Source organism: Zophobas morio, unplaced genomic scaffold, assembly GCF_036711695.1.
Source record: "Zophobas morio isolate AGI-343-1 ecotype UQ-CSIRO unplaced genomic scaffold, CSIRO_AGI_Zmor_V1 ptg000024l, whole genome shotgun sequence".
Classification (NCBI taxonomy): Eukaryota; Metazoa; Arthropoda; class Insecta; order Coleoptera; family Tenebrionidae; genus Zophobas; species Zophobas morio.
In genome coordinates, this window is record NW_026972129.1 from 11,182,728 (window position 1) to 11,209,446 (window position 26,719).

Sequence of the window (26,719 nt, forward strand, 5' to 3'; positions counted from 1 at the left end):
TCTGAAATTGGTTAAGATTCGCTGCGACGGTTGACACCATATCCCCACCTTCGTGCAAATCGAGTTGATTGCTACACCAACTTTGTTATGAGCTCATGATTTTGAAATGGCTGAAGAAAAAACTGCGTTGAAATTAGTTCATTCGTTTGGAAGCTATGATGCCAAATGCTTCAAAGTTATTATAAACTCCTCTTTTTTCATCGCAGATTAAGAACAAAATATAGAATAACAGAATTAACAACACGGTTTATCGATAAGAATTGCCTTAATTCCAAAACAATAGCTTAGAGTTTCTTAGATCGTGGAGTACATATGTTTCTTAATTATTATTAGATAGATTGATAGTACTTCTACATAATCCAGCCGATTACTTGGAATTTTTGAGTGTACTTTAAGATTATCGTGGATATAGTGAAACGCTTATTGAAACGAGTTTGATTATTCCTTGAACTTTGAAGATTGGGTTGTAACATTACGTAGACGAGTTATTCTGGAAAAAATAATCTATACAGTCTATACTATCATCAGTTTTTCTAAAAATCAAATTAAGAGAAGAATAACTGTAATCATTTTATGTACACCTTATAAAAAACAAAGAAAAATAGACATATATATTAAATACATTTTTATTGAAAAATACATACCTTATCTGTATCTCAGAAAAGTTCATCCAACTACTTTAAATTAAACTGTAGCACATATCGAGACCTGAAAATAACGAGTATTTTCAAAAGCATGTTCTGAGTGAGTGACACAGGGCTTTGTCTTCAAATTTTTATATAAATAAATTGTTATTAATTAAATTGTTTTTTAAATAACCCTCCATCGCCGAAAGTTAATAGGACCAATCGGACGGCCAAGAACCGCGAGTTCGAATGTCGCTTGGTGCTGAACATTTTTTTCTCCCATTTTTGTCCGATTTTTTTACATTATGCACATTATTTATCTTATTTGTTTCTAAAATAAGTTGTACGTATTTTAACACTTGCCTTAAATTGACCATTCTAGCTCAAAACTTAGAAAAACTTTACTCTCTTGCAGAAACATGAGCACTCATTTGTGTTTTTACCGGACTACTTCGGCAGTTTTTGGTTTCTAGCCGTCTGGAAAGTATCGAAAAGGCTGATGCGCACCGAAGATATAAAAACGTTAATTTCTCGATTGTATTTTTTGATTTTATTTTACTTAGTTTAAATTGTTATATTCACATTATAGTAATATTATTTATATCAAATTGAATAATTTTGATAGTCATTAATGTTTTTTACAAATCTGTGTTAAATTGTATCCGAAATAAATACAACAATTTACTTTATCAGGTAAGCATGTCACGTCCACTAATGTCATAAATGAGGGAACAAAAATGTCATTTACACATTTTTCCATAAAATACCTCCGCAAATTATGATCAATTTATTCTGGTTCAACACCCTCAAAGCATTTCGTGTGCTTCGAATTCGACAACTACTAAGATTCCAACATAGACAATCACAAAGTCAAGTAAAAATTGTGTGGTGAGTAGATACATCCTTTTGATTTAAATCAGTTTCTTTCAATAATAAATCCTTTTAGTCCTGGCAAACCGAAACCCTTGATAGATTTTAACTGTAAGGTAGCCCTAATAACTGGTGGTTCTGACAGTACTGGACTAGCTATTGCGCATGAACTACTAGCAGAAAGCGTTAAAAATGTTGCTCTTGTTGGTAACGATACCTGTAGAGGCCGTGAGGCTGTTCTAGCATTAAATCGAGCTTATGGTAAAAACAAAGCAGTTTTCATCAATTGTGATGTACAGTCGAAAGTTCAGGTAAATGGTAAGTTTTCGATTCATTTTAACTATGAAAGAGCTGAAATATACATGCGTTACAGACAGTTATTGTAAAGTCGTCGCAGAATTTGGAAAAATAGACATCGTGATTAATGCTGCTGGTGTCTTCGACGGATGTAATTGGGAAAAGGAACTGATGACTAATCTAGTACGTATTGCCAACACCCAAAATATGTTCACTCAAACTTAGTAAGTATAGGTTGGGACCATCCATAGCATGTTAGAAGCCTATAACGTAATGAGTAAGGAAGAACGTGGTAGTGGTGGTGTTATTCTCAATTTCTCTGGACTGCATGGTGGGCTGAAGCCTCTATATCCAGCACCTACTCTCTCAGCAGGTCACCACGGCATAATTGGACTTTCAACAAGTTTTGGACATGAAATAAACTTTAAGAATACAGCAGTTCGCGTTGTAACGCTTTGTCCTGGAATCACCAACACCAACTTTGTCAAAGATGCAGAAAAAAGAGCACTCAATGAAAGAATGGGAAGCCATCTGCATATTTTATTACGTAAATTCAAACGACAAAAAGCTAGTGTCTGTGCACAGTCCGCAATGCACTTGTTAAAACATGGAAAATCGGGTAGTGTTTGGGTAGTTGAGGGTTCTAAATTGTACTCTTTAAATATTCCCAAGTGGAAAGAATATAGGGTTCTTGAATCACAATTAATATAATAAAAACGTTTATCAAGATATCCCTTTTCTTTGTCAAAAGTCAAAAATTCCCAAATGTCAAATTATAAATAATTATCTAGAAGTAATGGCTCCCCTTTTTAGGACGTCCCCGAGAAAATTTTTGCAGTCGTAATTTTCTTTACTTTATTTTTCACAATACATTCAAATACCAAGACATTTATTTTCAGGTGTTTTATTTTATACCGAAGTTATTGTGACAAGAAAAAAGTTAAAAAAACACTAACAAAAGAGTTTTCACAGGTTTATTGAAATAAATGTACAATTCACGTACATGTTTTTTACTTTCAGACAAGAACTCTTAACCTGGATCAAAGCGCAGCTATTATAACAGGTGGCGCGGAAGGAATTGGGTTGGCCATAGCAAGAGTTTTCTTAAAATGTGGAATATGTGGAATCGCAGTGGCAGACTGCAATAAAGAAAGAGGACGAGAATGTATTAGAAACTTAGCATGTGAATTTGGCGATAACAAGATCCTTTTCTTTGAAGGGGACATGTCGCATTCTAAGTTATTTGATCGTAAGAACTTCTAAAGTAAAAAATACATATCGTACCGATGGCAAATTTGTGGTGGCGGTTTTTGAACATTTTTGAGTTATTCCTTTAAAAATTACGCATTTGACACTAACGGATCTACAGTATTTCAATGTTACAATTTAATTTAAACTTCAAAAGCAAAAGCTGGCCGATAAAAATTTGCGCCGAAGACATTGTTTGTAGAACATCAGCTATGGTACAATCCTGCAAAAAAAAGATATTACCATATTGTTAAATAACACTTTTATTTCTTAATGTCACTTTGTGCCAAGTTGCACTTAGACATTATTTTATCAGATTCAGGTTCTGTATTTGAAATAAAATATAAAATAAAAATAAAATAGTGATGAAATCATAATGAGGTATTTCTAAAACATAGATTCATCAAAATAAATTGCCTTGTTTAATATTTTGCATTTCTTAATAGTTTGTCAAATTTATTCTACATGAAATGAGCGGTTAGAAAAAATAATAATTAACAACGATTTTCAGGAGTTTTTAAAGAAACTTTGAACCACTTTGAAAGGGTCGACATCGTCATTAACAATGCTGGCATAATGAACGACTGCAACTGGGAAAGTCAGCTAAATTCTAATTTGGTACCAAAATGTACATTTTAAAAATACGGTTACAAATATTTCACCTTCTAGGCAACTACAATAGTTGGAACTTTGCTCGGCATGCAGTATATGTCCAAAACATCATTTGGCCAAGGAGGCACCATAATCAACATGGCATCCATCATGGGTCTAATTCCGTCAACAGGTTATCCCGTTCATACGCTAACTCAATTTGGTATTGTTGGGTTTTCACGTGCCATTGGTGCCGTTAACCATTATGACAGGACTGGTGTGAGAGTCACGGCTCTCTGTCCGGGTTTGACCAGTACAAAGTTACTAAAACAAGCCCCTTATCACGCCATCAACGAAAACTTCCGAAAAGAGTTTAAAGAAGAATCCGGAGGATGCACTCTCCAAAAGCCCGAAAGTGTCGCTGTTGCCACTTTGGACATTTTAGCTGACGCTTTGCCAGGATCTGTTTGGGTTGTAGAAAACGACAGCAAACCTTATGAGATTCGGTTTCCCGAAGTAGCTGACTTACGATTTAAAAATAAATGCTAAATTACATTGTAAACGTTTGTAAATCGTACACATGACTTTCAGAGTGGATCGTTTTGTCTTGTCGTAGTCTCGTGAAATTAGTGCTTAATGTTTTCAACATGTGTGTTGTGAAAAATTATGTAATTAGATAATGGAATTGGAAAATAAAATGAGAATATTTTGATAAGGTTTATACTTTTTGTTGTCTTTTCTTATTGACTTCTTTTTTATATCATTTTACCTTATCATAAACGTTAAACCTGAGTTTGTCAATGCCTATGTACCTACATATAAATTAAGTATAATATACTAAGCAAAGACCGGACTCGTGAGGCTAACCTTCAGGTCATCCATTGACTCGTGATAAAAAGTGATTTTGCCCCAATTTTTAAATTCATAATTGTATCAAATACAACGTAACAACCAAAATATTGTGTAGCTTTACAGTGACAGTGTTGACGCTTCTACTACTTATTAAATTTATTTCTTATCTATGTATATTACAGTTATTTAAAAATATAGAAGTGAAGTTAAATCAAACTCAAAAGTAGAAGCTGTGTTTCAAACAACAAATTCGTTACATAATGTACATACATACACGGTTTCTTTAATTTTAGTACGCTTATCAACGTTATAAATTTGGATCAGCAAGTTGTTAAATTAAGACACGTCAGCCTTGTTTATATGCAGTGGTGTTATATTAATGGCAATTATCGTAAAATCCTTACGAACAATGGAGAGAATTAATTATTATTTGTATTGCGAATATTTTATGTAAAATTTAGAGTCTATTCTTTGATAATACGCGAAACAATATATCCTTACCTTGATAAAAATATTGTTTTGTATATTTACTACAAAATAACAGATTATCTTGAAGAAAAACTAAGTGATAAGATTTATGTATATACAAGTATCCCGCATAAGATATTAGATTATGAGATTATGACAGGTTTGAATTTGACCATGCCCTCCATGCCTCGACGTAAAAAATAACTTTTCTTTACCAGTTATCAGAAAATTATGTGGACAAAAAAAGTCGTCGGTTATTTATGAATTTACTTACCCGTTATCAAGAACAGAGCGATAAGGTTTTAAGTGAATTGAATGTCTATTTAAACAGCAACCTCGTATATGCGACACAATTTGTAATCAGAATTGAGGAAGAAAGGTTATTTTTGTTGTAGGGATTAGATTAATAACATGACTTTCTCTATCGAAGGTAAGATAGCTTTAATAACCGGAGGTGCTTCGGGAATTGGACTTCGATACGCGAAAGCATTACTGCGAAATGGACTGAGGGTAAAATCTGAAACAAAAACAGAAAAAGAAACTGATGAAAAATTATTTTAGGGTGTGACTTTAGCTGATGCAAACACTGATTTTGGAAACCAAGCATTAAAAGAAATCGAAAAGGAGTTTGGAGCTAATAAAGCTGTTTTTGTACACACAGACGTCAGAATCAAGGAGAGTTTCGAGGGTGAGTTTTGTGTCAAAATACTGTTAGGTCTTTTACTTTTCGCTTCCATCCCAAAAAATAAATAAAAATAACAAAAAGTTTTACAAATCTGTCATCAACATTTCTAGTTTTCTTGATAAAAATGAGTGATAATAAGTGCAATTTAATTACCAATAAAAAACAGATGCCACTGTTAGATGTAATTGTACTTTAATAAGAAAAGTCAATTTGCAGAAGTGAGTTCTCCTGTATTGTCTCTACTTATAATGTTATGTATGTCCTTGTATATGTAATTTAAATTATCACTTGTACTTCTCTATTCCATTAACCGCAATGAAGTAAACCTTGTGACAAAACTGGAACAGGCAAGGTTGTTGAAAAACATACCACTTTATCATTACTGTCATTAGTTAAGAATTCCTACAAATATACCCAAAACAATGAAGTTCCACCAAATTTACTTTTATAGAAGTTTTGCCTATCTGAGTGTGTGCAAAACACCTTTGTCGAGTTAACAATTTTACTAATAATAACTAGTAACGTATTAACCTCAGTAAAACTTTTGCGTAGACATACTAGGTTGACTTGAAAATTCGTACCTTCAAAATGGATATTTAAAATTTTACGCGAAAAATCAAATGTTTGCTGGTTGTGAAAAACAACATTTTTCCTGCATATCTTTTCATAAAAATAGTGTCATCCATTAGGTAAAATTTGCGTAAATTCTAAACGAAAATGGAGCGAAATAATAAATTTTACTGATGGTGCCATATACCTAGTTTCTTACTAGTCACAAATCAATAGAAGCAAATACCTCAGTACCAAAACAGATGCATCAAAAATACAAAAGGTTTTCTTTTTCAGTAGTGATGGTGTATATTTGGAATATTTTTTGTGCTTTATTTTGCCTTCAAAATTTATAAAAATCATTTCTATTATTTAAAACTGTATTTTTTTAACCTTTTTGGTAATTTAATTTCAATATGAACATTTCCTAATTAACAAATAATTGTTAGTATTTGTGAAATTCAAACTGTGGAACAACAAACTCCGCACTTTCAACTTTGTAACGAAAACATAAACCTATAATTGATGATTTCAAATGGGCCACAACAGACACACAAGAACATAAATACCAATTATCAACACTAAGCAGCTCGATTTCAAAAGTAACACTATTAGGTTTTTGATGTAAGCAGTAACCATATTTTTTCCGCCAACAAAACTTCCTAAAAGGCAAACACGAATTTTATAAACTAATCTAGACACCGTTTTCACTTTGGCAGTTATTCTTATCCACCATTTTTTCTAATTATACCTTGAGAGAAGTTAAAAACACGATCAAAGATAGCCATGGATTTTTGAAGATTTGTCTCGATAGAATTTTGTCTTGTCAGATTATCGTCAATTTCGTTGTTTAAATTGAAAAAATGGAACGATCAAAGACAAACTTTCAAAAACCTTGGTTGTATTTGATCGTGTTTTTTATTGCTTTCTCGGTATATGTTATAAGTGATATCTGACAAATTGTTGAAATATATTTTTAAACCAGTAAACAATCGCTTTTTATATACATATATTACTTTATCACCCAGAAATAGTGTCTAGTATTTTGTCAACATTTGAATGCAAATATTAAAATTAAAAAGATCATTTGTTTGTAAAAAAAGATCTCTGATCTTATGTTGCCAGCAAAGCATCGCATATACGTAGGTACATGTTGGTAATCTCACGGATGAAAAATTACGTTTCTAATTTATCTAATGGAGATGTTTTACGTTTGTCACTATCATTACACCCAAAGATATCTTATCTTTGGCATGTTCTTTTAATAAATAACTAAAACTAAATCTTTGAAACTCATTAAAAAAATGTTTTTTCTTTTACTATACAATTTACACTACATATATGTATTTTTATTTCCAGAGGCTTTCAAAAAGACGATCGAAGTGTTCAAAAACCTAGACATTCTCATTAACAATGCGGGCATATTAAACGACGCTGTATGGGAGAAGGAAATTGCTATCAATGTTGTAAGTAAAATAGCAAAAACAAAGTCGTAGCATAAACTGTCACGACACACTTATAAAAGAGTTGACACACTAAAAAGCACTTTTCACAACATTCAAATGACTACACATAGAAATGATAAGAAAAAATTAATAACCGGTAAAATTTTAATCCTAAAAATGTGCCATACGTGTAAAAAATACGGGTTTTTTTTTTGTTCTCTTTTTGAAACTTATTAGCTCTACCACAACTCACTGTTTTGTGCTTATTACGGAATGGTTCCAATAAGATGTCTGGTGGGATACAATTTTACACTCAGTTTACTCAAATTCCTCCACGATCTCAAGAACTTTATACTAGCATGATCCCTTTATTTAGATCCAGAATTTTGACTCACAGCGCTTGGTTCTCGAGACATCCAATGTCCCCCTATGTTTTATTTTAAATTACTTCTTATATGATCGTTTTCCGGGTTGGGACCGTGTTGAGTTTTTGGGCTCAACGTTTCGCACACTTTCGTAAGTGGCATCTTCAGGAGCAGGATTGAGAAATTAGGAATAAGACAAAAGAGCACGGTAACTCAGTATGTGAACCATACCAGAGGCGAAATTCGTCTGACGCCTGACATTTATCGTCCACATTTATTAGATAATCCCATACTTTGACAGTTTATTTTTTTCTAGAATGGAGTGATTTATGGCGTTCTTCTCGGTTTAGAAAACTACATACCCAAGTACAAAACTGGCGATGAAGGTGTTATTGTAAATATATCTTCCATAGCTGGTATTATAGAATTTAGCACGATTCCGATTTACACCGGAACGAAGTTTGCAGTACTGGGAATGAGTAAAGCGTGGGGCGATATAGAACATTACAACCGAACTAAAGTAAGAGTACTAACCATGTGTCCAGGAGTTACAGACACTCCACTAATAAGTGAAATGTCTGGTAGAAACTTAGGGGCTCCTTATCAACAGATTCTTGAGTCACAAATCACTGCTTTACCATCACAGAAGTAAGTACTATTTGCACTTATTTATAATAAGACAGAAATTCAATATATTTAAAAACAAATGAAATAATTCTACAAAATCTTAACTATTTAATGATCAAAATGTAAATGGAAAAATTGGTCTAAAGAGTTTAGACAGTACTTCCCTCGCTGTCAGAAACTTGACGACTGCATGGCTATTGTGTTTTTTTTTCTCATTACATTTTTGTAGTGTGGAATTAAAAAAAAATTGCGATGACGTCATCAACATTTTTGCAAGGACACGTATATCAGTTGGGATGGATGTAGTGTAAGACTAAGAATAAAATTATTGTATTCCCAAATTTTCGGGAAAATGAATTGGGTCGTTTTGAATATTGATTTGTTATAATCAATAAAATAACGAAACAATTTACTCACGTATACGGCGCCGGTGAGAGGCAACTGAAAATCGTTTATGTATAAGCATTCTTAATTTAAGATGACAAGCGTAACAGCATACGTGAGAGTCAAACAGAGAAACTGTAAACAAAACGACCATCGGTTTTATTGCTTCGACTTCCGCTTATTATATAAAACATTGGGTTTTATTTTAATTTTTGACGGTGGAATTCACAATTGGTTGATTATAAACATGTCTATTCCACATTCGCGGAACCTAGACAGCGCACAAAACAAATGCACGTCTGTAATGTTAAAGTCGATGTAAATAATCGTGCTACCCTTATGTTTCAACCGAGTTTTTACTTTAAAAAATTTTGTGTCTACCAAATTGGGTTGGTCCAATGTAATACTAATAATAAGTGTTGCCTTTAATTTAATCAATAAAATAAATTGACTTCATTAATTTTTTTGAGCCACCTCTTAAGAAAATCTAAACAATATGAATGAAGTGATAAATCACAAGTACAGACTCATCATATTTTTACGCTTTAGATAGGATTTATTCGGCAAACTTTCGAGCTGACGTCATCAAATTTTTTGAGGGGGGATTAGCAAATACATTTTGATAAAAAAGTTAACGTGCTTATGATAACTTTAATACATCTCCTATGTTTCAAAGCATTCGGTTTTGTTGTTCCTGATTAACTCAACAAAGTAAATTCACGCATTCATTAATTTTTTGAGTCACTCTGTATATGCAAATCGAAAAAATTTGAATGGAATGATAAATCACAAGTACAGACTCATCATATTTTGTACATTTTAGATAGGATTTATTCAGCAAAATTTTGGGGTGACGTCATCAATTTTTTAGGGGGGATGAGCAAATACATTTTGATAAAAAATTTACCATGCTTATGATAACTTTAAAACATCTCCAAGATTTCAAAGCATTCGGTTCTGTAATTCCTGATTAAATCAATAAAATAAATTGACGCATTCATTAATTTTTTTCGGTCACCCTGTATATGCAAATCGAAAAAATTTGAATGGAATGATAAATCACAAGAAGCGACTCACCATATTTTGTACATTTTAGACAGGATTTATTCAGCAAAATTTTGGGGTGACGTCATCAATTTTTTAGTTGGGATGAGCAAATACATTTTGATAAAAAATTTACCATGCTTATGATAACTTTAAAACATTTCCAAGATTTCAAAGCATTCGGTTGTGTAATTCCTGATTAAATCAATAAAATAAATTGACGCATTCATTAATTTTTTTGAGTCACCCTGTATATGCAAATCGAAAAAATTTGAATGGAATGATAAATCACAACAAGAGACTCACCATATTTTGTACATTTTAGATAGGATTTATTCAGCAAAATTTTGTGGTGACGTCATAAATTTTTTAGGAGGGAACGACCAAATACATTTTGATCAAAAATTTACCATGCTTATGATAATTTTAAAACATCTTCAAGATTTCAAAGCATTCGGTTTTGTAGTTCCTGAGTAAATCAGTAAAATAAATTTTGCGCATTCATTAATTTTTTTGAGTCACCCTGTATATGCAAATCCAAAAAATATGAATGGAGTGATATATCACAAGTACAGACGCATCATATTTTGTACATTTTAGATAGGATTTATTCGGCAAACTTTTGAGCTGACGTCATCAAGTTTTTGGAGGGGATAACCAAATATATTTTGACTAAAGATTTATGATGCTCTTTAGAGCCTTAAAACATCTGCAACATTTTAAAACATTCGGGTTAGCAGATTAAAAATTAAATTGCAAAATGTTGTTTTATGATTTTGATTTTTTTTCCAAAAATCTGGACGTTTCGGGTAAAAACTGAATTCGGAGTCGTAAACTACATGTGTAGGACTATGTTATTTTATACAATTTAAGACCCATTCACTATGTACAATTTTGAAGTGACGTCATCGCATTAGTGGTGGGGATGATTAGACAAATTTTGGTTAGCGTTTTACCATCTACATGATATTCCTAATATAAGTACAAAATTTCACAACAATCGGTCCAGTACTTTCGGAGATTATCTGTCTAATAAAAATCCGGGACGGCAGACCGACAGACGGACGGACAGACGGACGGACAGACGGACGGACAGACGGACGGACAGACGGACGGACAGACAGACGGAAATGGGAGACCTATTTTTTCGTGATCTAGGAGTCATGAAAGATCGAGAAAACGTAAAAGTAGAGAGTCGGCCGACGGACTCGATTACAATACTTCCTTTGCTTACGCTCGGGAAGTAAAAAGCAAAAAACGGCCGTGTAAACACTAGTTATACATTTCATTTGTCTTTATCTAAAATGCCTGTATACATATGTTACATTATGAAATACTTTTTTAATGTCCTGTCTAAATATAGTTCTTAATAAGTTACATTGTGAAATGTTAAGATTAATTTAGCAAAATTGTTGGTGGGTTTGATCAGACAAATTTTAGTTAGCATTTCAGCAGTTCTTAAAATTCGCATAAATTTCATATTTTACTTGGTTGACTGGACGACGTTTTTTTCGATAATATGATATATTATTTTGTGTGGAGAATTACGTAATTCGTTTACGAATTCTTTGTACATATCGCGTATTTTATAACTATTGAATATCCACATTATTATTTAATCTAGGGATGTTGAAAATTGAATACACTCAACGCCTACGATAATATAAGTATATGTCTACATCTTCACTCATTTTTATTTATTTATTTCAGGCCTGAAAGTGTTGCATCGGCAATGGTAAAAATTATTAAAAATGCAAAAAGTGGAACAGCGTGGGTAGCTGAAGCTGATGAAGACCCTTATGAATTCCTTCTAACCCCCAGGGAAAGTTTTAAACCACAATAACGTGTAATATGCAATATACTTTTTATACATATGGGTAAAATTGGAAAGAATAGATTATTATTATGTAAAGACAATTCTGTAAGCCAGATTTCAACAGTGACCTTTAATTTCATTAAAAATCAATAAACTGCACTGAAAAACAACTTACCAACAGCTTATGCATTTTTTCAGTTGATATTTTTTGCAAAATAAATACAAAAATAAATGGAAATATTATTTTATAATATCTAAACTGGATGGTACGTTGTTAAAAGGCTCTGGCGAACTCGGTTAAAAAAATTCCTGTACCAAACTTTTTAAAATATTAAACTTCAAAATTGATGAATTCACTTCGTAATGTTGTTTTAATGGACTGCATGTCTAATAGACAGTTAAATAAATGATAATAATTTTTTACTGTTGGCAGATGTCATTTTTGACCATTTTTATGGGAATTTTAGATATTTAAATAAATTCACATATCAGAATTGGGTACGAAGTTAATTCTTCACATTTAAAATTTAATATTTCAAAAATTCAGTTCCGAGATTTTTTTAACCATTTTTTTTTTTTACTTTTTCAAAGCCGTCTTTTTTAGCAACATACGATCAACCTTTTACGTCATTTTTTCATTACCCTGTATACGTACCAATAGCAAAAGGATTTCAGTAAGTACGTCAGTTGCAATTTGCATATAAAAAATACTAATTTATGAGTGACATGGGAACTCGAACTTCGCATTCCTTTGGAATAAAAGCGTGTTCTGAATTGTTTGTGAAGATTTAAAAATACTTAGTAAAAATTATTTCTAACAATTTAATTAATGATGTAAATGAAACTAAAAGTGTATAGTGTAACCACAGTTATTATTACTTAATGCAAGCACTCACCTTCTAACAATAATAATTATTAGTAATAAGAAGTGGTCGTTTATAAAGCAGGATAGGTATCTTAAAAATAAGGTAAGTTACTGAACTGTGTCACCTCGATTTCTTTTTTATTTATAATAAAAAAAAATGTAATCGTTAGTTTTCCATCAGGCAGTCAACATAATTTGTAATCGAATCATAGTCGGGAAGGATTTGGCATGTTGGTAAACTAAAAACGAAATATCCTTGTGTTTAATAAAAATCTGTCATTTTTAGTAATTTTTCTATAGTCTAAAAAGGATTTTCGAAGGGATGTTTCATGTAGCTTTTGGTAAAGTCATAACGAGACTGGTTAATAAATTGACGTAGAATTTAAATCGAAGTTAAAAATCAGTTTAAGGATTTTAGCTTTTGACTTTTTGTGTGTCTGATTCAAATATTAGATTTACAAAATTATCGACAATTAAAATTTCTTTTGATAGAGCATTATTAACATATCACATCCGAGAAAATATACGGATTCAGTTCCAAGGATAACTCGATAGAAATACGTTAATCGCCGCATATTTAGACTTAAAATCTAAGGGGTTACTTTAAGTTATCTTGTTGTGTGTATAAAGGAAAAATCATTTAGATTTGATGAAAAAGAAAATAATAAAATTAATAAACATCGTATTATTCATAATGGATTTAGCTTTGGTTTAGTGACATTATTTTTTTAATTTATAACAGCAGTTCATAATTTAGTTTTGCATTCAACGTATCTTTTACCCTATCCATCGCCACCGAGTTAAAAATAACCGTAACATATGTAATATACGTACCTTCCACTCACAAGCCGACTTAGACAATGTTAAATTACATTAATTAAATACACTACCAAAATTATTTATTCCATCGTTCCTGCAATTTTTGTGAATCTCTTAACAAAAGTTTTCTTCTTGCTCTACAAACCAGCTCTACACAGCTTATATTATTTCGTCACTTCATTTACTCGAAAGTGTTAAGAACGCAGTAAAGTCGCGGCCACATGTATTTAATAATAAAAAGACAAAAATTGACATAGCAACTAATCACCCAACAATATTTGTCCTCTCTTCTGTTTTGAGAAGACAAAATCAGTCAAATTTCATATTAATTTTCTTATGATACAAATGCATAAGTAGGTACCTCCGCTGATGCTTGTTATCTAATAGTGGACTTCTTTCGAAGTATACAGAAACAGTCGAAGTTAATAAGCATGTACTGAGAATACATTTTTCTCGTTGATTATTTATGTTGCTGCTTTTTTACCAAGTGCATAGAGCAATAAAAACCGGAACGTAATAACTTTATAATAAGTTTAAAAAATTACGTTGTTAAATTTTAAATTCAGTGCATGTAAGGCTTGTTTTTCAATGGCAAATGTAATAATGTATTTGTTATCTTAATTACCTGTATTGCGAATATTTTATGTAAAAACACAGTTTATTGTTTGATAGTAGGCTAAATACAGGGTGTCTCAGAAATAAGTACATTAATTGGCACAGATTTCTAATTTATACACGAAATGTGTTGAAATCGCTTTGTTTTTAAATCTTGAACATACCGATATCGTTTTAGCCTGCGGTGAGTCTTGGGGAAACGGTGCTTGCGCTCAAAGAATTATTTCAGGAGGACTCCCCAATCGTCTGCCAGATGTCCGTACTTTTAAGAACGTTTTACAGTATTTTCGAGAGTACGGATATTTTAAACTTGCAGTTTAGAAGAAGCTGTTTTGGAGAGTGTAGAAGTTCGACCGGGCACTAGCACGCATCACTAGATTGTATTGTACGATGTATCGGGAAGTAGTATTTGGAGGATACTCTGAGAACAACTGTACCCCTTTCAGGAGCAGAAAGTTCAGTTATTGAAACCAACAGACGTACCACGTAGGCAAAAGGTTTGTGAGTGGGTTAATATAAAACGAACAAGCAAATTTTGTATCTCTTATACCATCAACTGATGAGACCGGATACACGAGGGAAGGTGTAATCAACACCCACATTGGGCCGATGAAATTCCGAACGCCATTAGGAAGCAGCATTTTCAATTTCTCCATAAATGTTTGTCATTGTGACAAAATTAGGAAAATACGTACCTTAGCAACTGTTTTTGACCACAATATTATAATAATTATTAATGTTCATGGGTGACTGAGGATCCATGGGCGGGTAACCTTAATTGGGATAAAACTTTAACAATTTTTAAGTTGTTAATTAAACAGTTCCTGACAAAACCATATTATAACTGATTAAAATTAATGTACTTATTTCTGAGACACCTGTATATTGAAACCTTGACGAAAAGTTTTGCTCTGCATTTGTAGTGCAAAATAAAAACTATTTTTACCTTAACAATATAAGTAAACATATTTGTTTTGCCGATTCATGTACATATAAGAGATTAATTAATTTGACCCTCGAAGTTTCTTTGTCACTTGTTAAAAAGTAGGTAATAAATTTAGATTCCTCAACGTAAATTTAACAGTGTAATTAAGTACCTAGTAGATAATACGAGGGCAACTAGAAATATTATCTACCTAGCCATGAAAAAAACCAGTGCCACCGTTGTCGTTAATATGTCAAATAGTGCCATTTATTCTGCCCCTGCACCGAAAATTTGAGTTAATTTGGATTATTCATTTCGATTTTATAAGTTGTTACACAAAGAAAAATGACCAACTTAAAACTATAGAACTCCCGCCTGTTTCTCACAAAAGAAGTCCAGCAGTCAAAGACAGTTCGTGAGAAGACGGTGTCAGTTTATGAAAATGATGCACCGTTTTATCACCTAATAAAATTTTGGTCAACACAGTTTCGGTAAAGACGTTAATCCATCGAAGATGACCCCAGAAACGGAAGACCAAAAACAGCAACAGATGCAGAAATGACTCAAAAAGTTGAACCTATGTTCCTCGAGGATCGGTGTCTTAAGGTTTACACAATTAGCAGGACATTAGGAATGTCCTAATCTAGTGTAATAACCATATTGCATGAAAATTTGAACATGAGTAAAGTGAAGAGAATTGCGACTTATTGTCCCAAATTGTGACCGATGACGAGAATTGGGTACACCACTGGGACCCTAAAATAAATCTGAATCACAGCAATGGGTTCACAAAGGATCTCCACTCCCAAAAAAGGCACGGACAGAATCATTTGCCGGAAAATTGATAGCAATCCTTTTTTGCGACATTAGAGGTATCCTTATTGAATACATACCTAAAGGCATAACAATAAAAGTATACAACTATGCCATCACTCTTAAAATTTTGCGTAAGGTAATTAATGAGAAACGGACCATGTTGACCAACAGAGAAGTATTTCTGCTGCACGACAATGCGACGGTGCATTATGCAGCTAAAATTCAGCACGTTGTGCAAGAATTCAGGTTCGTTGGAATGGATCATTCCCCCTATAGTTCTGATCCAGCTGCGTTTATTCAGATTGTTAAAAAAATACCTCCGCGGACGTCGTTTTAAGTCTGATGAGTGCCTAAAAGAAGCAGTTTACCATTTTTTCGACGATCAGGAAGAATTTTTTCTTTTTTCAAGGGCATAAATTCATTGGAGAGTAAATGGCGCAAGTGCGTGGATATAGGGGATGATTATAAAATTATCACCAAAATCGTATATCTTTTGTTTCATAGTCAGGTAGAAAATATATATAGTGGCCCTCGTATATGTGTAACTGTGAACAGTATTTCTTCGGCACAAAAGTCGTCGATTATTTATGAATTATGAATGCACCCATTATCAGAAACAACAAAATAATACTTAGATAAGGTTTAAGTGAGTTACAGTGTCTGTTTAAACACCAACCTTGTTTTCGTCAAATAATAATAATTGGTAATCAGAACTAACATTGATTAAATACATATAGATAGACCCATGCTATTGTTTGGAGCGAACAGGCCAACGGCCGGCGAACAAGAGATGGCGCACCAACAGTCGGCCGTCAAACGCCGGCGAAAAGCTTGGACACCAATCGCGCGCGTAGATAACCCAAATCACAGCAACAATACATTTAATAAAGCTACCACTCGACAGAGGGCGACGAAAACAATGTGTAAAAATCTCTTAGTAACCATTTATATAATTTGCAACGTTGCCAGATGAGCCTAGCACAACTTTGCCGTTATTTCTAGTCGAATAGATTTTATTTCGTTTAAAAGTTTCTGGTGAATAAATGGAATTATTATAATGAATAAACAATACAAACAAATTATTACTTGTTATTTTAAATACTTGTTAGTGTTGATGAAAACATAAATGGTAATTAAAGTTATTCTAAATACGGTCCGGTCCGGTAGCTCAAATTTTACAGTACGAGTGATATGTTTCAGGACGAGTAGGTAGCCGAGTCTTTAATTTCGAAACGAGTACTGCGAAAAGAGTTACCGGACGTATGTTGTTATCTATTTTATTTCATACTGTCAACATACTTTTTTATTCGATAAAATTATTATTATTTTGAGAAAAAATCCAAATCGAGTCACTTTTTCTGACATCGTTAGCAACCGCTCTTTGGTAAATGTTTTAATTTGTTTATTCGTGCAAATCAGCATCATATGTTTAAACACATAGTACTTATAACACTTTACAGGACTTATTGTTTTGTATAATCCGACTCGATGGACGAATGTTTTGTGCAATCCGTCTCGAAGGACCAATGTTTGTGCAACTCGGCTCGTCCTACCAGTATTTTTTGTAATCTGGTTGATACGACAAAGTGATACCGAATTGTACTTTGATATTGCTCCAATGACTTTTGTTTTATTGCGTGCGAGATAATAGACAGCGTTCGGTTTCGATGTTTAATACAGGACGGTTACAGAAATACTAAATTTACATTTGTATTTACAATAACAGGTAAAGCAAAAGAGACCCAAAAGGGTCAGTGGCCGCTTCCGGAAATGGAACACTTGTCCTTTTTGGCTCAATTTTATCGGACTTGTCCGTTTTTTTGATTTTACCGGAATAGTTCGATCCAGTAAAACGTCAAACTTGACATAGTATAAAGTAAAATAAATAAATTTTATTCAATTTTGACATGTAAACAAACGTTTATTTTGCCGTCAGTAGGCCACTAAAGCTTTGGTTTATCCGGTAGCACCATAAAATTTTTAAACCGCTAGCGAAATAAAATTTTTATTTTGCTGTTTTAAAACCATGGTTACCATTTCTGTAATTTCTCCAATGTCTTGCTGCTCTTTCCATCTAAGGAACTTTTGATACACTTTCTGATTTGCTCTTTTTTGGGAGCAAGTTTTGCCGTTGGAATCTTGCATGATTTTGCAATTTTTCGATAATTTTAGTTTGTTTAAAATAAACAAACACCGTCGCCAGAGTCACATACTACACACACACAGCTGATATTGTAACCTAAATTCTACGCATATAAAACTTTTATTTGGTCGCTGTCAATTCTGACGTTTCTCGAATGTGAACTTTGAATCACCAATTTTTTCACAATTTGGGACTTGGGGTTGTCAAAATTGAATAAAAGTTTGTATTACACTCGCGGTTAAAATGAATGTGTAACTCGTGGTCTTAAGGCGCTCGCGGCATACGCCGCTCTCGCCTTAAACTGGCCGCTCATTAAACATTCACTTTAACCGCTTATATAATAAATAACTATTATGATGTAAATACAATTAAGTATATCGATAATTCACTACTGAAAATTTATTGAAATATAATTTGTGTTAAAAAAGATTTTTGTGGTTTTATGGTTTATTAACATAATTTACTTATTTGAAATTAAATATTTTTAATACATAGCACAAGTTCTTGATATTCTTTATTTTTATTCCAAGTAATAATTGTGTTTCCTTTAGTTTTAATCAAGAAAATTTTTCGGTTATTATCTAACATACTTTTGTACATTAAGAAACTCCATTCCACGTCACAGGACGTTACAGGACAATATTTAAATAAATAAAGAAGTCGTTTTATGTGTTTTAAAATTCACTCTGATTTCCGGACTTTAGACTTTTTGGTGTTTCACTTCGGCACAAGAACTAGTCGTATCTCAAAGAAAACAAACAGTGGAATATAGCGTATTGTACCAATATTTCATAGTAAAAATCTCTAAATTTTTTTATGAAGAGACAGACTGTTCTAGGAAACTTTACTAAATCTTTTCATTTACGAGCTTTTGAAAGACCGCCGGTCTCACTGATACTTCTTACTTGGCTCCTACGAATGAAGCGAAAAATGCACAGATTGAAAATATAGTAAATGGGGTAGTATGTATGCGTGATATGTCGTTAGACATTAAGTATTTTGCAAATAAAATTTATTTCATTGAAAACAGAAACAATAAAAAACATATCTGTACAAGTTTGGAATCGATATGGCCAGTTGTTTAGAATATGCAAATATGCTTTTGTTCGTATTTACAATTATTACGAAACAGGTTATCAAATAATCTATTTTCACATGGCGAGACTTTCAAGCGGCCGAAGAATTAAAAACCATAAATTTTCATTGAAGAAACAAACTCTTCCAAGAAAATTACCAAATCTTTTAGTTCCATTGATACCTACCTACCGAAAACGTTGCCAGATGAGCCTAACACAAATTTGCGGATATTTCTCGTCAACCAGATATTATTTCATTTAGAAGTTTCTGGTAAATAAATGGGATTATTGTAATGAACACATAAAACAAATAAATTGTGATTATTATTTGTTGTTTTAATCCATTAGACGCTTATAGGCTTATAAGCATACTTTTCTTGAAAAATCGGTATTAAATTCAGTGAAACATCTTTGTGCCTTAATTCCTATTGGTAAACTGGGATTTTGAATAGAGGTCGCAGGAAAATTTTGTATGGTTTTATGGTTTATTTACATAATTTTCTTATTTACAATGAATGTTTTTGATATATAATACAAGTTCTTGATATTATTTATTTTAATTACATTTAATAAACCATAAAACCACAAAAATCTTTTTTTAACACAAATTATATTTCAATAAATTTTCAGTAGCGAATTATCGATACACTTAATTGTATTTACATCATAAAATTTATTTATTTTACTTCATACTATGTCAAGTTTGACGTTTTACTGGATCGAACTATTCCGGTAAAATCAAAAAAACGGACAAGTCCGATAAAATTGAGCCAAAAACACGGAGGTAGAAGAGACACTCTTCTACCTCCGTGGCCAAAAAGGACAAGTTTTCCATTTCCGGAAGCGGCCACTGACCCTTTTGGGTCTCTTTTGCTTTACCTGTTATTGTAAATACAAATGTAAATTTAGTACTTCTGTAACCGTCCTGTATTAAACATCGAAACCGAACGCTGTCTATTATCTCGCACGCAAGAAAACAAAGGTCCTTGGAGCAATATCAAAGTGCAATTCGGTATCACATTGTCGTATCAACCAGATTACAAAAAATACTGGTAGGACGAGCCGAGTTGCACAAACATTGGTCCTTCGAGACGGATTGCACAAAACATTCGTCCATCGAGTCGGATTATACAAAACAATAAGTCCTGTAAAGTGTTATAAGTACTATGTGTTTAAACATATGATGCTGATTTGCACGAATAAACAAATTAAAACATTTACCAAAGAGCGGTTGCTAACGATGTCAGAAAAAGTGACTCGATTTGGATTTTTTCTCAAAATAATAATAATTTTATCGAATAAAAAAGTATGTTGACAGTATGAAATAAAATAGATAACAACATACGTCCGGTAACTCTTTTCGCAGTACTCGTTTCGAAATTAAAGACTCGGCTACCTACTCGTCCTGAAACATATCACTCGTACTGTAAAATTTGAGCTACCGGACCGGACCGTATTTAGAATAACTTTAATTACCATTTATGTTTTCATCAACACTAACAAGTATTTAAAATAACAAGTAATAATTTGTTTGTATTGTTTATTCATTATAATAATTCCATTTATTCACCAGAAACTTTTAAACGAAATAAAATCTAATCGACTAGAAATAACGGCAAAGTTGTGCTAGGCTCATCTGGCAACGTTGTAAATTATATAAATGGTTATGAAGAGATTTTTACACATTGTTTTCGTCGCCCTCTGTCGAGTGGTAGCTTTATTAAATGTATTGTTGCTGTGATTTGGGTTATCTACGCGCGCGATTGGTGTCCAAGCTTTTCGCCGGCGTTTGACGGCCGACTGTTGGTGCGCCATCTCTTGTTCGCCGGCCGTTGGCCTGTTCGCTCCAGACAATAGCATGGGTCTATCTATATGTATTTAATCAATGGAACTAAGAACGAAACGTTGTTCTTTTTTGTAGCGACTTTTCACATATTAGCTGTTCTAATGGCTTTCAATATCGAAGGTAAGGTAGCTTTAATTTCCGGGGGTGCTTCAGGAATTGGACTTAAATATGCAAAGGAATTATTGCGCAATGGGTTGAAGGTAAAATCTGAAACAAAATCAGAAAAAAAAACTCATAGCAAAAATTTATTTTAGGGAGTTACTTTAGCCGACGTGAACACCAATTTTGGAAACCAGGCATTAAAAGAAATAGAAAAGGAGTTTGGATCTAATAAAGCAGTTTTTGTACACGCAGATGTCACAAACAAGCAGAGCTTCGAGGGTGAGTTTTGTACTGCAATACTGACGCATTTTCCCGTTTTTTTTTTTGCTTGTTGTTTTTATGTGATACAAGACAATTTCCAAAACAATATTCAAAATTATAAAGTTTAATACGAATAGATACTGACTGTATTTAAATATGTAGGATCTTTGGTACGTAAAACTCTCAGATCTTCAAAAACGGAGTTCCAAAAATTAATTTTGTTTTCAAAATTATTAATTTTCATATTAAAAGTATTAAAAGTGGGTGATATTTTTTTGTAGTTTAATTATTATGGATAAAACAACAAATGTTTACTAAATACTATATCTAATTTGACTTTATCACTTATGGTATCGTTCTGTTCGACTAACCTCAATTAAATGACCTTTTGTCTCAGTAAAGTAATCAACTTTGTTAAAATACATGCCATTTATCGAACATGAGAAATTTTGACAAATAAAGGCAAAATAGTGACGCTACACCAAATTTGTCGTAATGAAAGTTCTCCCCGAGTGCAAAATGCATTTGCGGAGTAACAGTTTTATTAACAGAATTATAGTTAGGTGGGCAATATGGTTCAAAATCTTGCAACCCATTTGGTAATTTGTTGTTGTTAATTTAAGTTATTATTTAAATCAAAAATATGTTCACAAGATCACAGGTTACGTCCTTATGGACCGGAATAAAACCCCGTATCACATACAAAGCACATATGAAATAAACAAACAGGCATCAATAATTCGAGAATAAATGTTGAAATTTTGAAATTTAAACCTGTAAGAAAATATTGAAGCCCTCTCGTTTTTGAGTCCACGATGATAATACTTTTTAGCTGATTATAATTTTCAAGTTCCTTTACCTCAAAATGGGTTGAGGTTTCAGATTAATTTAAATACAGTCAATGAATTATTAGAAATTTAACAACATTTCGAAATTGAAAATCGCTAATTAACTAATATTACAATAATTACACTCGCTGATGGGAACTCTTAATTTTAACACGTGTTTAGCCTCACAACACAAAAAAAAAGACATATCGCACCAAAACAGAAAGGGAATGACTTGCTCTGTTTTACAAAATTCGCTAGAACTGCCACCCTAGGGATAATTTTTTTGCTATAACGCCAAACATACCAAAACATGGGCGAATGCCTACGTTACTAATATATCTTTTTTATTTTTAAAATGCAGTTTAGAGGTGTTGCTTTTTTCTAGGCACGAAATTTAAATTTTCAAATCAGGACACCACAATATAGACTATAGAATCCACTAGGGTTTCCATTACTTACAACGGTAACAAAATCAAACAATGCGCCTACACAAATTTTGATTTTCTTTCAAACTAATAGGTTTTATTTCTAGACGGATTTTGATGTAACCATCGGTTTTGTAGCACTAAGTTATAGTATAGTACAAAGTCGTACGGCTAATAAGCTCAAATCCTCTCAATATAGTAAATATTAATTACATATTTATAAAATAATTATATTTTTCGAAATATAAATTGTTGAAACAAAAACCATTCTTCACTTGCGTCACTTTTTAACGAGAAGTTTAAAAACTGTAACTGATTGTTTCATTGGTACTTGTACTAAAAAAATGTTTTTAAATTTATTCAGAAAGTAGTGTTTTTGGTAGATGAATTATAACATAGTTTTTATTTCCAGAGGCTTTCAAGAAAACAATCGAAGTATTTAAAAACCTGGATATTCTCATTAACAACGCTGGTATCTTAAATGACGCTATATGGGAGAAAGAAATTGCCATCAATATTGTAAGTAAAACAGAAAAAAAAACGTATTTTAAAAAAATACAATAGTAAAATTCAAATTAGTACGGTTAAAAGTGAATAACCGATACATTTTAAGTGTAAACAGGTAACGAATATGATTTATTTCAATATAAAAATACCAATTTTATTAATTTTTTGAAAACCTGAAACTTTGAAATATCTCGGAAAATAAACACTCTGTGAAAAAATGTCCAGAATCAAAATTTAATCAAGCCGCAGAGGAAATACATTAGTGCTAAAATTAGCCCCTTCCCCTTCTCCTTGTAGGTGGGGCAAGGGTTAACTTCGAAACCTTAAATGAGAACTGCTATTTTTAATTGCAGATTGGGAGACCATGGCTAAAAGTACGTATGATTTGTCTGAAACATTTTTTTCGATTCGTGATAGATGGCGCTGAATAGACGAAATTAAAATTTTTCCGATTTGTCCTACTATGATTCGGTAACACTTTGGCAAGAAAAATTCCACGTTTTATGTAAATACTCGAAATTCCTTGTCAAAAAGAACTCTAGCGAACTAAGATCTGGTAATCTAGCAGGCCAATTTACCGGGCCCGCTCTACCGATCCAGTGACCATTGAAAGCATCAAGTACTTCACGTGCTACCATCGAAACCATCGACTAGTGTGTTGGACAACCATCATGTTGAAATCACATGTTTTGTCGCACTTCTAACCTCAAGTTTTTTAGTAATGCTGGCAGTTCATTTTCCAAAATGTCTCGGTAAATTTCACCATTCAAATTGCCTTCAGTAATGTAGCGACTCATTTTTGGTTATTTATAATGAAAATGTGGTATTTTTACTGCAGAATTATTAAATTTTGAATCTGGACATTTTTTGTAGAGTGCTTATTTTTCGAGATATTGGAAAGTTTCAGGTTAAAAAAATCACCCTGTATATATTTTTTTTTCTTTTACATTACTACTTTCTTATTTTGCTATTCTTTTATGGTAGTCAGCGAAACGATATTATTTAACGTGGACAATTGAAGCTTAAATTAAAAATATTTAGTTTCTCTTGATAATTCTGAAAATAATAAATTTAAAAATAAGACTGCTGTAAACCATCAGTTAAGAGAAGTATCCCTTCAAGTGTTGAAATATGTATTAATCTGTAATAAAAGTGGATTTATTAGATGCTGTGACAGTTTCTTTTTTCTAGAATGGGGTGATACACGGCGTTCTTCTTGGCTTAGAAAACTACATACCCAAATACAAAACTGGCAGTGAAGGTGTTATTGTAAATATATCGTCCGTTGCTGGTGTTAAAAACTTTGGCACGATTCCAATTTACACCGCAACAAAGTTTGCAGTACTGGGAATGAGTAAAGCGTGGGGTGAAATAGAACATTACAACCGAACTAAAGTAAGAGTACTAGCAATGTGTCCAGGAGTAACAGAAACTCCACTAGTATCTGAACTATCTGAAAAAACTTTAGGAGCTCCATATCAACAACTTATACACGCACAACTCGATGGTTTAGCATCACAGAAGTAAGTACTACATGAATTTATACTTAATAAGATTAAATAAAGTATTCGGTACATTTAAAATAACGAAAACATTCTACAAAATCCCAATTACTAGTATTTAATGAAAAATATGTACTGACAATGATAAAATCAGAAAACGGGCCTATTACAAGAGCTGTAAACTTAATTTTCCCAACTCTGTATTTTGCTAAATATTTATTATCTTTATTTTTAAAGATGAAGAGGTTTTGTTTAAAACGTTGTTGGTGTATGTCAAATGCAATATTTTAATGAAAAAAAAAACTTGGAAGGTGTTTATTTTCTTAACAATAATTATTGGTTTGACTTTACCCTGAAAATAAAGTCACTTCAAGAAAAAAAGCCTAATTTAATAGAAAAAACTTGTCTGTGCATCCACCAATTCCTTCATGAAGTAAGTATAAATGGGAAGATTAAGCGCAACGTCATGTAATCTTTAGCTATAGGATAATAGGTTTCAACGAAAAGTACTGGTCGTAAGGTGTTTAGCATCAAGGACGACAGTCCTTGCAACATTAATTTAATAAATGCAGATGTGAGATTAAAAAAAGTTGGAAAAATCTATTCCGAACAGTCATTTTTGTATTTTTTTTTTTTCATTGTCGTACACATGTTTCAGTAGCATTTCTTAGTTTTACCCCAGAAATTCAGAGCATCATGTTAATGTTGCTTTACTTGCCTGTATGTGATTTAGAACAACGGAGTAAATGAATAAGAATAAACTGAAAATACAATTTAACGAAAGTTCAATATTAAATAAAAGCCTGTTGTAAGATGTTAGTCCCTATAGTAGTAATTTGGGACAGAGGGAGTGATTAATAAGTTATAAAATATAGTACATATCTGTACTTTTATAAAGTCTCGGTATATTTAATATTTAATAATATACCCGGTATCTGCAGATAAATACATCTTTATTCCTTTTTATTTATTTCAGGCCTGAAAGTGTAGCTTCGGCAATGGTAAAAATTATTAAAAATGCAAAAACTGGAACAGCGTGGATAGCTGAAGGTGAAGAAGATCCTTACGAATTCATTCTACCACCCAGGGAAAGTTTCAAACCACAGTAGCATGTAATATACTAGTTATAACATACATTTTATACATGTGGGGCAATTTCGAAAATAAAAATATTCATAAATTATTATGTTGACATTTAGTACATGCATATTAATGCATATTTCGACAACAACCTGTAACTTTATTTCAAAACATTGGCCTAAGTTTATTTCGACAAAACTTCCCTCGCCTTTGAAGTACATACTCAAACAAATTCCGCTTCTTTTAAAAATTATAACATTTGATTTTGCGATTTTGTTTTGTGATCACCCCTATAAAATTGTGACCAGTTGCATAAATAATACTCCCACAGCCCTTACACCGTGGAGGCCCCAATTCCAAGGGGGCCTAGCCCCCGCACGAGTGCGGACCATATCTCACTGGGTGAGTGCATGCGTAATTTCGATTGTTTATGTTTACACTTCAAAAGAATTTCACTATTAGCGCGTTCCGACAACAAGCATTTGCGTTAAACGAAAGTGAAATTTAATTAATTTTGTCTCTTCAAAACAGAGGAGAAAACTAATTAATTAAGTTACAATGGAGCAAAACAAATTGAATATAAGTTTGGGGCAGTTGTCACATATGATACTTATTATTTTATTGTTATTAAATATAGGCGAGCGCGACACTACTATATTCTTAAAATTTCGAGAAAACAATTGGTAGTTTCGGAGATTATATGTCAAATAAAAATCGACACAGACGAGATAGCCGAAAACGGGAGACCCCTTTTTTCGAACTCTTGGGGTCATGAAACGTGGAGAAACATGACAGTACCAAGTCGCCCAATGGATTCGATTACAATACTTCCTTCGCTTATCCTTGGGAAGTAAAAATTATTGATTTGAAGTTTTTGTTTTTTTTTAAACACAACTCACTTTTTTGTGCTTATTATGGAATGGTTCTACCAAGGTGTCTGGTGGGATGCTATAATAAATCGTTATACAATTTTACACTCAGTTTACTCAAATTCCTCCACAACTTCAAGAACTTCATACTCGGATAATTCCTTTATTTAG

General features: G+C 32.5%; 5 protein-coding genes across 5 annotated transcripts in view; all 5 read left to right on the forward strand.

Moving 5' to 3' along the window:
• LOC135135528 (15-hydroxyprostaglandin dehydrogenase [NAD(+)]-like) overlaps window positions 1-26,719 on the forward strand; it is a 136,682-nt gene that overhangs the window by 99,610 nt on the left and 10,353 nt on the right. The gene's annotated exons all lie outside the window — the stretch shown is intronic.
• On the forward strand, window positions 1,342-2,520 carry LOC135135368 (15-hydroxyprostaglandin dehydrogenase [NAD(+)]-like). Its single transcript, XM_064064393.1, has 4 exons — window positions 1,342-1,514; window positions 1,573-1,814; window positions 1,870-1,976; window positions 2,028-2,520. Exons 1-4 carry the CDS (start codon window positions 1,405-1,407, stop codon window positions 2,502-2,504), a joined length of 936 nt encoding a protein of 311 aa, XP_063920463.1. The 5' UTR covers window positions 1,342-1,404; the 3' UTR covers window positions 2,505-2,520.
• LOC135135369 (15-hydroxyprostaglandin dehydrogenase [NAD(+)]-like) lies at window positions 2,554-4,315 on the forward strand. Its single transcript, XM_064064394.1, has 5 exons — window positions 2,554-2,633; window positions 2,693-2,765; window positions 2,814-3,042; window positions 3,553-3,659; window positions 3,711-4,315. The coding sequence occupies exons 1-5, from the start codon at window positions 2,590-2,592 to the stop codon at window positions 4,179-4,181; spliced, it is 924 nt and encodes a 307-aa protein (XP_063920464.1). The 5' UTR covers window positions 2,554-2,589; the 3' UTR covers window positions 4,182-4,315.
• On the forward strand, window positions 5,217-12,037 carry LOC135135527 (15-hydroxyprostaglandin dehydrogenase [NAD(+)]-like). Its single transcript, XM_064064594.1, has 5 exons — window positions 5,217-5,462; window positions 5,514-5,640; window positions 7,546-7,652; window positions 8,313-8,644; window positions 11,762-12,037. The coding sequence occupies exons 1-5, from the start codon at window positions 5,364-5,366 to the stop codon at window positions 11,892-11,894; spliced, it is 798 nt and encodes a 265-aa protein (XP_063920664.1). The 5' UTR covers window positions 5,217-5,363; the 3' UTR covers window positions 11,895-12,037.
• On the forward strand, window positions 16,475-25,764 carry LOC135135531 (15-hydroxyprostaglandin dehydrogenase [NAD(+)]-like). The gene is made up of 6 exons (XM_064064603.1): window positions 16,475-16,617; window positions 21,015-21,172; window positions 21,227-21,353; window positions 23,003-23,109; window positions 24,289-24,620; window positions 25,576-25,764. The coding sequence occupies exons 2-6, from the start codon at window positions 21,074-21,076 to the stop codon at window positions 25,706-25,708; spliced, it is 798 nt and encodes a 265-aa protein (XP_063920673.1). The 5' UTR covers window positions 16,475-16,617; window positions 21,015-21,073; the 3' UTR covers window positions 25,709-25,764.

Excerpts from the sequence above, each read along its gene's own strand:
- LOC135135368 (XM_064064393.1), top strand. The coding sequence starts at position 1,405 with ATGATCAATTTATTCTGGTTCAACACCCTCAAAGCATTTCGTGTGCTT. Across the intron at positions 1,815-1,869 it reads GTCGAAAGTTCAGGTAAATG|ACAGTTATTGTAAAGTCGTC; the intron begins GTAAGTTTTCGA and ends CATGCGTTACAG. Across the intron at positions 1,977-2,027 it reads AGGAACTGATGACTAATCTA|GTTGGGACCATCCATAGCAT; the intron begins GTACGTATTGCC and ends TAGTAAGTATAG.
- LOC135135369 (XM_064064394.1), top strand. The coding sequence starts at position 2,590 with ATGGCTCCCCTTTTTAGGACGTCCCCGAGAAAATTTTTGCAGTC. Across the intron at positions 2,766-2,813 it reads TAACAAAAGAGTTTTCACAG|ACAAGAACTCTTAACCTGGA; the intron begins GTTTATTGAAAT and ends TTTTACTTTCAG. Across the intron at positions 3,660-3,710 it reads GTCAGCTAAATTCTAATTTG|GCAACTACAATAGTTGGAAC; the intron begins GTACCAAAATGT and ends TTCACCTTCTAG.
- LOC135135527 (XM_064064594.1), top strand. The coding sequence starts at position 5,364 with ATGACTTTCTCTATCGAAGGTAAGATAGCTTTAATAACCGGAGGTGCT. Across the intron at positions 5,463-5,513 it reads TACTGCGAAATGGACTGAGG|GGTGTGACTTTAGCTGATGC; the intron begins GTAAAATCTGAA and ends AAATTATTTTAG. Across the intron at positions 7,653-8,312 it reads AGGAAATTGCTATCAATGTT|AATGGAGTGATTTATGGCGT; the intron begins GTAAGTAAAATA and ends ATTTTTTTCTAG.
- LOC135135531 (XM_064064603.1), top strand. The coding sequence starts at position 21,074 with ATGGCTTTCAATATCGAAGGTAAGGTAGCTTTAATTTCCGGGGGTGCT. Across the intron at positions 23,110-24,288 it reads AAGAAATTGCCATCAATATT|AATGGGGTGATACACGGCGT; the intron begins GTAAGTAAAACA and ends TCTTTTTTCTAG. Across the intron at positions 24,621-25,575 it reads GATGGTTTAGCATCACAGAA|GCCTGAAAGTGTAGCTTCGG; the intron begins GTAAGTACTACA and ends TATTTATTTCAG.